The sequence below is a fragment of the Pholis gunnellus genome (genome assembly GCF_910591455.1).
Source record: "Pholis gunnellus genome assembly, chromosome: 8".
Taxonomy (NCBI): Eukaryota; Metazoa; Chordata; class Actinopteri; order Perciformes; family Pholidae; genus Pholis; species Pholis gunnellus.
In genome coordinates this window covers 6,707,854-6,721,362 of record NC_136534.1, presented here as the reverse complement: position 1 = coordinate 6,721,362, position 13,509 = coordinate 6,707,854, and the positions used below count along the sequence as shown (strand labels likewise).

Below are 13,509 nucleotides of genomic sequence, written 5' to 3'. Positions count from 1 at the left end.
TCTCTCCCTCGACTCCGACTAAAACGTTTTATTATATGGACGGAGGTTAGTGACCCAACTGGCTGTGCGGCGTGTTTCTGCAAACTAAAAGTCTGAGCAAAACATCTTTGATGGCAAAGAGCATGTTTAAAGACACGTAACCTTGGCTGGCCTGTATGTTTGAACGAGGCCAGATGTTTTGGCCGAAGTCATGGTTATTATCTCAACAAATATCTGAATAATTGTATTGCCTTTTTCCCTTCTCGTGTTTTTATGACAGTTAAAATGTATATTTTTTATTTTTCTGTTTTTTAGTGAATATTTTGCAGTAATCAGTCGTTCAAAAATATGAGTGATAATCCCAATACTAATAATAATAATAACAGTAGTTATTATTATAATAATGATGATGACAATACAACAATAATTATGATAATCATGATGATGATGATGATAATAATAATTTGTGTCTAAATTTGCCAAATATAAAAAAAAGTTAAAAGTGCCTCACATTTGTGATTTGGGAATTTGTAGGGAATGCTTTTTGACAAACTGTTTGCGTCTGCGAAGGCAGGTTTGTGTATATTTCATTTATTAATTTGAATGATAAAACAACACTCGTCTCTTCCAATGCGTCCGTTTTCCCTCTGGGAAGACGAAGCACCATGGAGAGCTCCGCATATACATACACACGCGCAGTTCCAATGAATAACACTCCCGCTTGTCTGTTGATAATTGTTAATAAATTCCATCTAATCATATTGATGCGAAGTCCATTTATTTCCCTGAACTTGAGCCTAAATGTAAAGGCCGCTGATCGTTCAGGTTGGCTGCACATTATTAATTCGCGGTAACAAAATGTAATCTAATGATCTGACCGTCTCGCGGCTGCTCATTATATCTCCGATTGACAGTTCTAGGCTCAAACTAATTGTCTCCCGCTTATTCGGGTGGGATGAGCTTGTGGAAACGATGTGCGAGAGAAATATTGATTGCTTCAACATGAAGTCTGTGCATAATCATTGCAAACATGATTTATTAAGCAATGATATAATACAGTGATGCAGATCTAAGAGAGGCGCTTTGGCTCCAAATACTTAAGGTAATTTGGTTTCAACTTGCTTGTTTTTCATTATATTGTCATCTGAACCATGAGTTGGATTGTGTAAAAAATACATTTTCGCTGATAGTCTGCAAATACAAATACCTCCGTTTTTTTTATTTTTTTTTATTTTTAGCATTTGTCTTGAGTTAGAAATGTTATTGTTTTGTTAAATTTATTGTATTCCAAATTCTCAGGAATTAGAGTGTTGATCCAGCATACCCTTTCCAAAATGTATTATCACATTTGAAGATAACCAATAAATATGTGCATTTTATTTATTACTGTGATCATTCCCATCTTTGATTTTAGGTTTCCACTATTGTAGAAGCATTCCACTGTGCTATAAGCTTTTTGATCTTCACTTGATTTAAGTCATATAATGATGGCACAGCAATGTTTTTGTTTCCATAATAACACTGGTCCTGTTCCTATCTTTTGTTGCAGTTTCTCTCAGAGGATTGGTGTGTTGCATGTCTCTGCTCTATGCCCCTGAGCAGGACACTGACTGTGTTTGGCATCTGCTGGCCAGATCCAATCGCTCCCAATCAGCAGCAGGAGGAAAAGGTGTGGATGTGGATGGAATGAGGACAGGAAACGGCTGTGTGCAGTCACTCCGCTGCAGGACAGAATTTGACTGACGGATTCCTTAGCCCTCCAGAAAGTGTCAGGGCGACCGCCTTGACCCTCAGGTGATTCTGTCTTTCTCTCGGTTTTGCTGTTCCCTCGCTATACTTCCTCTCCCTTTTTCCACTTTTTATACTTCCCAGCCAAAACTATCAAATTAAGCAACATCTCTCTCAGTTGAGCAAAAAATATGCTTTTACCAGCATTTCATGAATATAGTATTGATAACATCCTGTGTCCTGTAGGGCACCTCAAGCACAAACACTAAAAAAGACAAGGTAATTGAATGCTGATAGCTTTATTTGCAGCAAGTAGAAAAGAGGGGGAGTGTAAGGCACACAAAAGTTTAGAGACCATGTTTAGTGTTAGTGAAGCATATTTAAACCCTATAAGGTGAAGGTTTCACTCTGTGGCAAAGGGTCATTCATGGTCTTCTTGTCCAGGGCAAAGGGCAAAGGTCAGTGCCCAGACATGGGCTTTGGTCAGTGCAAAGCTCAGAGGGGCGTAGAGGTTTAAGGGCAAGAGGAGGTCAATTGGGGATTCATGCTGCTCATTCGTCATCGGAGTCATCGGCTGCACCGGTGATGATGTAGGTCTGTTCCTGGTGGTCCATCTCCAGCACCTGATCATCATTTTTAACAGTTCTGTAGGGCAGGACAGGCACTTTAAGTAATTATTTCCTAAGCATGTGCATGTCTGATTTTTTTTAGTTTTACTGTTGCGATACAAAGAATGTATGTATAAAAGAAATAGAAAAAATACCTGATGGTACCTTTACCTAATGAGTACCGTCCTCCTCTCCGTCAGCTCCACAGCCTGCTCTGTGTAGGGCTCATTGTTGCCGTCATATCCATCGGATCCATATCCCATCCCGGTCCCACCAGTGTCACCCATTCCTCCACCAATCTTCCCCATTCCACCAATGCCTGACAGTGCAACTCCTCCCCCCACATCCCCAGTTCCTCTATTGCCTCCGATTCCGCCACCCATCCCAGCAGAACCCATTCCACGATCTTTACTTCCATCTCTATCTATGCCTCCGCCAATCCCATCACCCGTCCCTCCACCAACACTGCCATTTCCTACACTAAACCCCTTGCCAGGGCCGCTCATGCCGCCTGAACCCGCAGTGCCACCACCTGCACCCATTCCAACACCACCCTCACCTTTGCCTCCGGTGCCGAATCCCCCATTTCCATCAACACCCACACCTCCAGCACCAGTGCCCAAACCTCCATCCCTAGTACCCACACCTCCAGCACCACTGCCTACACCTCCAGCCCCAGTGCCCAACCCCCCAATACCAGCAGTGCCATCACCATTCATTCCTCCAGCACCCACTCCTCCCCTGCCTCCACCAGTACCCACACCCCTAGCACCAGCTCCTACACCTCCAGCCCCAGCTCCCAATCCATGAACGCCACCCATGTCTGCCCCTCCTGCCCTACCAACAGGACCCTTCTTGTCATCTGGACCACCAGCACCCATTCTTCCACCCACTCCTCTAGCCCCACTGCCTTGAGCTGTGCCCATGCCTCCTGCACCTATGCCCCCACCCATTCCTACTCCACTCCCCATGCCTCCAACACCTCCACCACTACCTCCCATCATCCCGCCACCCATTCCACCAACACCACCCATGCCTCCTCCTCCTCCACTGAAGCTCATCCCACCACCAATGGCACCCATGCTACAGCTGGTAAGGGACAGGGTTTGCATCATGTCAGAGAGCCGCAGATCCTCTCCTTCAATAAGTTTTCTGTAACAAAAATAAAATATTTGAAAAGGACAAAACTTTTGTTTACATTTATTTAAAATATTTCATGGCACTACATCAATTATAAGTAATGTTTCCTTCACCTGTATGTTGTAATCTCAATCTCCAGAGACATCTTGATATTCAGAAGCTCCTGGTATTCGCGCAGGTGCAGTGCAATTTTCCCCTTTGTGGATTTCAGCTCAAGATGCAGGGCCTCAATCCGAGCCTATTAGGTTAACAGAGCCATAATATTACTTTTACTAATGAATTATGGTGTTGGCTTTGTGTCTGCATGCATGAAAGTAAGCGTATGTGCTCACAATTGACTCTGGTGTGACCCAGTTTGCATCCTGGGACTATATGAGTCAATCTTTACCTGCAGGTCTTCCAGTTCCTTCTTGTGCTTTTCTTGTGCCTCTCGGATCTTGGCCTCAAGAGCTTCATTCCTGCTCCTCAGGGCATCCAACTCACGATCTTTGCTTTGGATCTGGAGATATTTTTATGATCATAGTAATTCAATATCGATTGTCAATCAAGCCTCATTCATTCATTTTCCCTTTGGATACTCACATCCTTTTTGGCACCTGCTATTCCATCTCTAACGCTTCGAACCCTATCCACATGCCTTGACGTCTTACTGGTCAGATCTTCAAACTTGTTTTTATACCATGAATCCATCTCCTAAAAATAAGGAAGGAAAAATTGACATGAATTTAATCTACAACACAGAGAACTTGATCTCGGACCGTGCTGATGTGCAATTATTTTACCTGGAGATTTTTGGCGGCAATGTCGTCGTACTGTGTCTGGATTTGTTTCAAAGCAGCTGCCAGGTCAGGCAGGGTGAATGCACTCTGAGCTGACGCGTGAGCTGAGTAGATCCGTTTCATAAGCTCCTCAATTTCCTGGGAAAAAGGAAATCGTTAGTCATCGTGCAAAAATGGAAGGCAAACTAGATACGTGCTTCTTACATGAAGATAGTAACCACCTGTTGATGGATCCGTTTTAGGAACTCAATTTCAACTTCCATCTGCTCCAGCTTCTTCTCCAAGGCAATGCGCGAGGAGGTGGCTTTGTCAACATCCTGAAGAACACACACCATGGTTAACATGTGGGTTTGGTACTGTAAATGAATTCAATGATGAAGGAGATATCGGCTAATTAATGTAACCTACTGGACGGAAGATTTCAATGTCTAACTCAGCTTTCCTCCTCAGCCCCACTGCCTCCTCATATCTGATTTTGATTGCCTCCAGTTGAGCAGCTGTGGATTCCTTAGCCGCCAAGGAAATGTCCTGAAAACCAAGAAGCCAGAATTAATATGGTCGTCTATTAGATTTGAAGGTGTGTGCATGGGGGTGTGCAAAATGTAGATCAGCCACTTTTGCATTTTGCATTTTATATCCTAACTTCATGTGTGTGTGTGTGTGTGTGTGTGTGTGTGTGTGTGTGTGTGTGTGTGTGTGTGTGTGTGTGTGTGTGTGTGTGTGTGTGTGTGTGTCTTCAGATGTACAATCAAGCCATCTCATCTGTGCATAACACATAGCTGAAGACAGCTGTACTCCATGACACGTTAACACGCTGAGGCACCTCTCCATTTGCCTGCCAGAAATAAGCCTGTTACCAGGTAAGGAACCTTGAAAACACCAAGTTGACGTCTTGTATTCGTTGCTTGGATGGATCCAGCTACAGCTCAGTGAGGTGTAAACCTCGCCGGAAACAAAGAATTCAGTCCTCACGCTCTGTTGAGCATCTGAAATGTAAAAGGAGGTGATGTGCGGCTCGGAGAATTCTTTCTCACCCGCTGAACTCTCATCTGGTCGGCGATCTTTTTCAGCTCCCTCAGCTGCTCCTCATATAGGAGGCGCAGACCTGATGGACTCTCAAAGCGGTTCTGGTAGGCCTCGATCTCCGATTCCAGAAGCTTGTTCTGTTGCTCGAGTGAGCGAACCTGTGAGCACAAAAAAAGAAACTCCCTTGTGACTTCAAGTGTGTCTGAACCAGACACCACAATATGTTCCCTGTCCATGTGCTCAAAGAGGTGAGAGTAATATGCTCCCATTTTTCAACGAAAGACATTTTTAGCCAGGCCTGACAAATATACGTTAGTTTGAAGGCTGTTTTACCTTGTCAATGTATACAGCCAGTCTGTCATTGAGGACGACCATCTCCTGCCTTTCAGTTGTGCGGGTGTTGAGGAATTCTTGGTTTTCGGCGGCAGCCACATCCAGATCCATGGGAAGTTCTCCACTTGGCCCAACACAGACCATGGCTCCTGCACTCATCCTGAAAGGTTACCCGTGGGCCAAACAGACATTTGGATTTTGAAGGGGTAGATGGCATTTCCAAAATTGTTTGAAAGAGAGCTTGAGAAAGAGGAACTTACTTTTACATAAGGTTTTTTTTTTTTTTTTTACAATGACAAATAATCTAACTGTACAGCCCTACTCATAAACCCTACATCTGTCCATCTGTAGGCACTGGGGCTTACCCTGCTCCTGCCGTGCGAGTCCTGCGTGCAGCCGAGGCGGTCCTCCGTCCCGCTGACTCCATACGCATGCCGCCGGCCCCGGATCTGCAGCAGTAACCGGCGGAGGCATGACGGGCGTCTCTCCTGGAGGGGGATGGGCTGGACACCCTGACCTGGTAGGACGAGGTGCTGCTGTCCTCAAAGTGACGGCGGTAGGATGAGATCCTCTCCGGGCTGCGGCTCATGGCGGCGTCAGCGGTCGTGTTTCCTCTGGTTCTCTGATGGGAGATGAAGGAAATACTCAAGCAGGGCCTGTCTGTGGTTTGCTGCACTTCACTTCACTGTTCCACCTTGTTGGTACTCCCCGATTGTCAACCCAGCCTCAGGTTTTATACTGCCCGTTGCCAGCCATACCCCCAGCTCTGTCAAAGACAGCCCAGTTTATGAGCCCACACCTGGGGAATGTCGAACCTCTGCTCCAAATCAGGCTTGACCTCTGACCACCAGATATCTGCCAGCAGCTTGTGAGGAGCAGAGCTTGGCTGTTATAGTGGCGGACAGCGTCACCCATTAGTCTTTCTGGAAAGCACAAAATGTGATCATGTATCAGTCTCCTTTTTATCAGAACCACTCTGGGTTTTGCTGAGATTATTGTACATCCACCACCTCATTGTCCACTGCAGCACTGGGCAGCAGACAGGCAGGCAAGCAGGCAGGGTCCGGCAGCAGCCAGTAAGTGCAGCACTGACGTGATCTGCTCTGATGGGACGAGGGACTTTAATTGAATGCTGAGCCGAAGCTGGAGGGTGACCTGATGAGGCTGCGGCCGCAGAGGAACAAAGAGCCCCAGCATGATTTGACATAAATGAGCACTTATTTGTCTGATGTGTTTTCAACATATTAAAACCATAGTAATCAGGAAAATAAGAGAAAATGAAATTAACTGCTGCTGAAGGGAAATAAGGAGATAGAAGAAAAGGAGAGGGAGGGAGGGGGTAGTCTGGAGTTTATGGTTGACATGGCACGGTGATATGAGGGGAGAAAACAGTGCTCATGTCTGTTCAGGGGCGTTTCTTTATTGACACCTTCAAGGGTCACTTGGTCAGTGGTCAGTAAACCCTGCACTGTCCTGAATATTTACTGTAAACATTAAATACCAGCAACATTAACCCTCATAGAAAACCCAACACGCAGGTTACACACACTCACGCGCACACACACACACACACACACACACACACACACACACACACACACACACACACACACACACACACACACACACACATTATAACCTGTCTAAAAGCCAGATTTATAAAATGCTGTTTAATCTATTGTTCCTGTGACAACCTGTCCTGATGGATTAAGATATAATCTATTCCTTTCCATTGAGCTCAGATCTTGCAGCAGCGTGGGACTTTTTGGGGAGATGTGGAATCAGTCACGTGAACAATCCAGCGGACCAGCTCTTTTCATGTGGCAAACAAATAGCATCACTCATCGTTGTGGTATTTGCTATTACAGTAGGCCTATTTGTGAACCCTCACTTCAAATGCTGAGTCAACCCCACATTCCACATCTAATGTTTTATTCAGCTAAGAATTGCTCAGGGGAACACAAGATTAAAAAAGTATGGACATGCTTCTTTCCAGAGTCATTTATTGCGTTTTGTGATTTAGACTCACAGACCTGCTTCAACAGTTAAATATATATATGTCCAATCATTTGGGGGGTTCCCTTGCTTGCTGGGAGAACACTGTTTATAATATGAACACAAATGGCATTAACACCTCTGAGCCAGATTATGTACTCATACATCTGGTAAGTCACTTCGAAACTAGTCACGAGAATGTCATGTGTGTGTATCCGGTTTGGACTTTCAGCTCAAGCTGTAAAAGGGTAAGTTTACAGGGAACAAGGTCCACGGCAGCGGCCGACATACGGTAGTTGAGGAATTCTTCTCCGTTGAAAACAAACACAGTCATTATCGTGGATGACGGAGGAAGCTGTTAATGTACTCTGTAGGGTGGGTGGCAAATTCATACTGAGACACCGTGGTTATTAGACACAGCCCTTCAATGCCGTAGATCATCTTAGTGCCAGCATGCTGTCACCTCAGCAAGCAATGTCACAAGTTATTCAAATAAATGGCCTTTTTAAAAGACCTGAAAAAAAAGAATAATTACAAAACACAAACTAGACATCACTGTTAATCAAAACCATACTTTTATTTATTGAGTAATGTTGGCAACAACTTCAGATGCATCTATGAGCATCAACCTGATGCGTTGGCAAAGCACCACTTCATTTTAACTCACAATAATCACATACAGAAAAGTAGTCATTTGCATAGATAATGTAGAATTGAACACTCATTATTGTCTATTGATATTTGTATTTTGGTTTAGAGTAATCACAGGTTATATATATTTGAATCTAGAAGTTGTAAAGGGTTTATAAATAGTTCTGTGATGAAATTAAATTACAAGGAACTTCAAGTAACATTGCAGTATATATATATATTTTTTTAGCAGCAGACATGTGCCTTGTTGATGTGTGCTGAGCATTCTGGTTTCAGTCTTTGGGATTCACAGATGAGGAAAACAACAAAAGAGTCAATGAACATTTTAAAAACCCTTTACAAGACCCCTTGTTATGCACTCTCGCTCGCCAGTCTGACCTCAGTTGAAAGCTTTACATTAGTATTTCTTTTCTTGTTTCGACATCCCTGGATCAGTTCTGCTGTTCATTTTTCACCCAGTCTTGCCATCCGCCCAGGTAATGCTGAACACTGCAACAGAGGGAAGAAGAAAGAAAGTCGATAGAATGTTGCATAAACAGAGGCGAGTCAAAAATGAAACTGCATTTGTGTTTGAATGTACTGTTATTAAGTAACTCTCTGCATGTGGTATGTGGCAGCTCTCAAAAGAGCACTGCATGATGGGTTGGCGTTGTACAACAACAAGCTGGTGAAACTTGATTCTGTCTCATGATGAAATATAACAGATATAACCTTCAGCCATAAACGGGTATACTCTAGCCTTGGCTCGGATTGGGAAATAAACACTTTTAACAACTCACAATAACAAGAAATCTTATTCAACACTTCCTATACATGACTTGACGATGAGGTGAGAAGCAATGATTTTGACAGATATGCGCCATGTCTCACTCTTTGTATCCCAACGAGGCGGCTGTGTTGAGCGCTGTCTTGCTCCTGACCCCTGCCAGACAGGTGAACACAATGTTATCTGTCTGCTGGGGCATTTCACCACCATACTTTTCATTGAACTCGTCAGGACCCAGCTGGAAGGCAGTGTTCACCTGTCCCACTGAAAAGTCAAAGAAGCACAGATAGGTCAGTTGCGGCTGGTAGAACTTGACATCTGTGCTGTTAGGGAAAACAAAACGTTAATGTGTCTGGTGTGATCTGGGAGCCGCTGTAAGCAGTATCAAAGCATCGTACCTCGATACACTTATTATGATTATCTAAGGGACGTTAACCATGAAGAGAGTTGTGCAGCTTGTCTGCAGGTGTCATGTTGAAATATATTGTATTTGACTGGGGGTGTGACATGTTTTCCAAATGTGTTCATGTCCTGCACATAAACTATTCGGGTACTACATTTGTATATTGGTCTAACAGCTGGGCATGACGTTCCATCCCTGCCAAGCTAAAACTAAGTTGATATGTATTTTATGGAAAACAACACTCACGGGGAACGTTGATTGACCCGGGGATGAAGCCGTACTCCCTGAGCTCCCATGGCTCCCTGACGTCTATAACTACAGCTTTCCGGCCCGCCAGGAGCTGCTTCATCTGCTCATAACTCACATCCGTGCTCGGTGGCGCAGAACTGAACCTGCGGAGCTGCAACTCTGTAGCTGAAGGCGAAAACAGACATGTCAAAGGCTACATGGGGATCAAAATCGTGACAGTGCGTCACGAGCCACCCGGCTGACATTCACGCTGACATTGCCCACACATGGGCAGCAGTGCTGCAAGTTAAGACAACGCAAACGTTAAATGTAAAGCTCACTTTTGCAACCGTGGTGAGAGTTGATAAGGTTGGACGCAGAGGTTGGTCGTCCAGGGACGGAAGCTCCAGGCAGGACGGTACTGTTCCATAACAACCGCGGAGCGACCCCCGCTAAACCCCAACACCTTCTGAGAGCCATGGGATAGTTACACCCTGTGTTACGCTCTATATTAACACTTCGTCAACATAAACACGTAAGTACGCAATAATACTACGTGCGACAACTAACGTTACTAGAACAAATACCCACTGCTCACAGTCAGCCTGCCGACATTGACCCGCGCATGCGCAGACGTATGGATCCCCAGAAGGACAAACTACTCCCTCCTTTCAGCTCTTACTTAGCAAGTGCAAACGCAAGTCATGAACCTAATATTTAAAAGGTTAACCCATTATCAATACAAATAAGCGCTATGTGTTCTAAGTAGCTTTAACTACTGAACTAAAATGATCAAAGACATAATATATGATGCATTCATGCTCAGGGGAAAGACGGAACAGCGACCATGACACGTCTGTCCACATCTGACCTGTGATTTATCAGTAAATAGTAGTAGTAGTAGTATGCTGCGCCTCGGGCTACTCCAGCTATCCTGGACGCTGAATAAACAAATCACACTAAAATGTATTGATAGCATTCCCTGTTATGATCTCGACTCAGTTATATCTGTTTGTTGTCAAAACTAAATATACACCATCTATATAATGCTGACCATAAATGATTGAATTTGAAAATGATGCGTATTGATGATACCACTAATTTCACATCGCATAAAAAGAAAGACTTGAGGCCACATTACATACAGTTATTAAGTTTGCATTCATAGTATGACACAGTAGGGCACTGTAATATTTTCACTACCGTTCCAGATTTTGGTCTCTATAAATAAAACATAACAAATCGTTCTCTGTAGTTCCATGTGTGTTATAAAACGTAGAAAAGCTCTTTCACAGAACCTGCACGCTTTGCCTTTTTTGGGATATTTCCCATTGTACCTGAATGCAGCATTAGGCCATACTGAGCCACCGTATTGCGTCACATGTTGACTAGTTTGCTAGTTGATGCTACCAAAAGCTCGACAAAATAATTGAAAATCAAAGGCAAAATCGAGCAATTATTAAGATAATTGTGCTGTTATTGTTGGCACACTGTACTTTGCTTTGAAATGCCTTAATATCTCCGCGGATTGTTGGATAAAACAGACACGTTAATGTTTTATTTATCCTGACAAGCTAATGTAGCTAGCCTGTTTGCTAGCCAGGAAGAGTTGACATCTCACTGTTGGCTTCAGGTTAGCTAACACAGTCAACATAGGAGCTAAAATAAAGAGGTGAGTTCATGCTGCCTTTTCGCCCAGTCGAACTGTGGAAAAGCTGTTCATTCGATGGTTGAATATATTTGATATATGCCTCTTATGCTTTCCTAATTTGGATTGTCGGGGCAGGTTGAGGCTTCCTAACCGTGTTATTGCACAATACTGAATAGTTATCTTTCATACAGTACCACCTTTTATTTGGCTGACTATATTTATTCTCGTTGACATACTATGCAGTCCGTAAGTATATGGACAGTCACACATCATCTGTTGTTTTGGCTCAGTGCTCCTGTGCAATGGTTTAACATGGTAACGTCAGTGTGACTGGGGATAAGTGACTTTCAGCTGTAAAGGTGCTTGAGGGTGGTCAAATGTATACAAGGCGTGTTTGAAACATAACAACATGCAGTAGGATAACCATCTTCAACCTACGAGCCACTGTGGATTATAAGATCCAAACAGTGGAATATTCTCGACAGGCTAAATTAAGTCATTCCCCTGATCTTGGTCCACCTGAGCAGTGTTTCACCTGCTAAAGACTAGACTGAAGGTGTAAATCCACCCAAAACGAGCAAGAAATGAATGTGGCAGCAGCACAGGCCTGATGCCCCAGTGAAGAGATCAAGTATGGGCTAATGTCTTTAGGATGTATACTTAAGCCAGTCATTCGTTAAAATGATTCGCAAGTAGATTTTGAAAAGCTGATGTCATTCAAATTCAAATGAATGCCTCGGGCAAATTTCGCTTTTCTTGTCATGTATGAAACAAGCTCAGAGTTCATGTGGTGCAAATGTAAATATCCTCAAGATATTGCTTATAGATGGCTCACAGAGTCATTTTACATCCACTGTAGTAGGTCGCTGTACAGATACTCACGCACTGCACTGTAGCTGGTTTGTGTGCTGCAGAAAGTAAAGTGATCACGGCAGTTACAGACGAGTGTAGGCCTTTGCAACATTCATGTATCTTTGTTACAGCACAGTTCTGTTAAAGCAGTTCAACCTTGTATAGTAAATCCTATGTTTGTCCACCTCATCTTCCTCTTCGAGAGCTCCAGATGCGGCTAAAGGACCCCTTCTCTTTGAAAGCCGCCGATATGACCAAGCGGACTAATAAACCGAGAAAACCTCGAGATGAGGACTCCTCAGACGAAGTCAGCGGTGAGTCGCTGAAGCAACACCAGACTGTTAAAGTTGGGGCTGTGAGTTTTGATTTGAATGCTAGCACAGTGGGTAGGGAGTGGCATTACATCTATAGTTATACTACAAACACAGGGTACTTATCTATGACACATCATAGTACTGTGTGTGAAAATGTTCATTCAGTAATTTACAAATGACATGCATCCACTGCCCATGACTGTTTACAGTGTTGAAATAACTGCTTTGGTTTTAACTAAACAGTGATCATTTTGTAATTTTTGTCTATTTTGTTATTAGTGAAATATCCATAAAAGGGGAATTTATCTTACAATGGATAGTATATATATAAATGCTTCTATTTTGTGGGGGATGTCCCACCACATGTAATTCACATCAGGTGCTGAGCACATCGTCCCCCTTTCAAAACATCATGACTCAGAAGCCTGAATTGTTCCCTAGAAGTGATTGGAAGGTAGATTGGTCATAGCAAGCATCGTTTGTTTTTAATCAGGGTTGACTTGCCAGCATGTGAGTAAAGCGGTGGACCTGAGCTCGGTGAAGAAATCAGTGGTCTCCAGTGTGTGGTTGGTGTGCTCCGAGTGCTTAAAGGAGAGAACCATGATCGATGGAGAGCCCGCAGCATCCCATGACATCCTGGTGTGCTTAAAGTGTGGCTTCCAGGTAGGATTTGTTTTAATTGTTTTTACAGTGCAAACACACTGGGGCTGAGCATCACACTTGATGTTATGTTTGTGTTGATCTTCAAAATGTTAGTACACAGAGAGACATTATCACCCATAACCATTCATATCATGGTCCTTTTGATTCTTTTATGTGTATTTACTTTTATGCATTTGTAAAAAGGAAGTTCAGTTCTGTGTGTTTTGAATTTAACCGGTACCCACATTACAATACATTGTTGACTAGTGAATTATTGCACCAGAAATAACAGGCACACGTGTTATCTTCTAGTTTCTTTAATTAGAAGAATTAAACCTGTATTTTCTACATTTACATTTTTTTTTTCAACAGCGCACATATATGCATATATATAATGGTTACACTCAAATTCTG

General features: G+C 43.4%; 3 protein-coding genes across 5 annotated transcripts in view; 1 reads left to right on the top strand and 2 right to left on the bottom strand.

Moving 5' to 3' along the window:
* Positions 1-2,078: 2,078 nt before the first annotated feature.
* LOC306700530 (uncharacterized protein) lies at positions 2,079-6,182 on the bottom strand (the record flags this gene model as incomplete). The annotated part of the gene is made up of 12 exons (XM_079165561.1): positions 2,079-2,352; positions 2,487-2,790; positions 2,956-3,467; positions 3,569-3,693; positions 3,844-3,954; positions 4,038-4,148; positions 4,238-4,372; positions 4,456-4,551; positions 4,643-4,762; positions 5,269-5,418; positions 5,594-5,753; positions 5,959-6,182. The coding sequence occupies 12 exons, from the start codon at positions 6,180-6,182 to the stop codon at positions 2,259-2,261; spliced, it is 2,142 nt and encodes a 713-aa protein (XP_079021687.1). The 3' UTR covers positions 2,079-2,258.
* Positions 6,183-8,150: 1,968 nt separating this feature from the next.
* On the bottom strand, positions 8,151-10,282 carry tstd3 (thiosulfate sulfurtransferase like domain containing 3). Its single transcript, XM_079165375.1, has 4 exons — positions 9,978-10,282; positions 9,655-9,822; positions 9,110-9,269; positions 8,151-8,728 (listed from the first exon to the last, which is right to left on the bottom strand). The coding sequence occupies exons 1-4, from the start codon at positions 10,114-10,116 to the stop codon at positions 8,671-8,673; spliced, it is 525 nt and encodes a 174-aa protein (XP_079021501.1). The 5' UTR covers positions 10,117-10,282; the 3' UTR covers positions 8,151-8,670.
* A 765-nt stretch (positions 10,283-11,047) lies between these two features.
* Positions 11,048-13,509, top strand: part of usp45 (ubiquitin specific peptidase 45) — a 35,159-nt gene continuing 32,697 nt past the window's right edge. For 2 of the 3 annotated variants that reach the window (XM_079164329.1, XM_079164327.1), the window contains exons 1-3: positions 11,048-11,308; positions 12,351-12,453; positions 12,947-13,116. In XM_079164329.1, coding sequence (XP_079020455.1) covers positions 12,351-12,453; positions 12,947-13,116 — 273 coding nt within the window. In that variant the 5' untranslated portion in view covers positions 11,048-11,308. Of the gene's footprint in view, positions 11,309-12,342; positions 12,454-12,946; positions 13,117-13,509 lie in introns of all 3 variants that reach the window. The other variant, XM_079164328.1, reaches the window with a different exon arrangement.

What these genes read in the sequence shown, in the direction of transcription:
- tstd3 (XM_079165375.1), bottom strand. Translation starts at nt 10,116, where the DNA reads ATGGCTCTCAGAAGGTGTTGGGGTTTAGCGGGGGTCGCTCCGCGGTTG. An exon ending in CTCTCACCACGGTTGCAAAA is followed by an intron (nt 9,823 to 9,977) that starts GTGAGCTTTACA and finishes TTTCGCCTTCAG; the next exon opens with CTACAGAGTTGCAGCTCCGC. An exon ending in CGGGTCAATCAACGTTCCCC is followed by an intron (nt 9,270 to 9,654) that starts GTGAGTGTTGTT and finishes TTGACTTTTCAG; the next exon opens with TGGGACAGGTGAACACTGCC.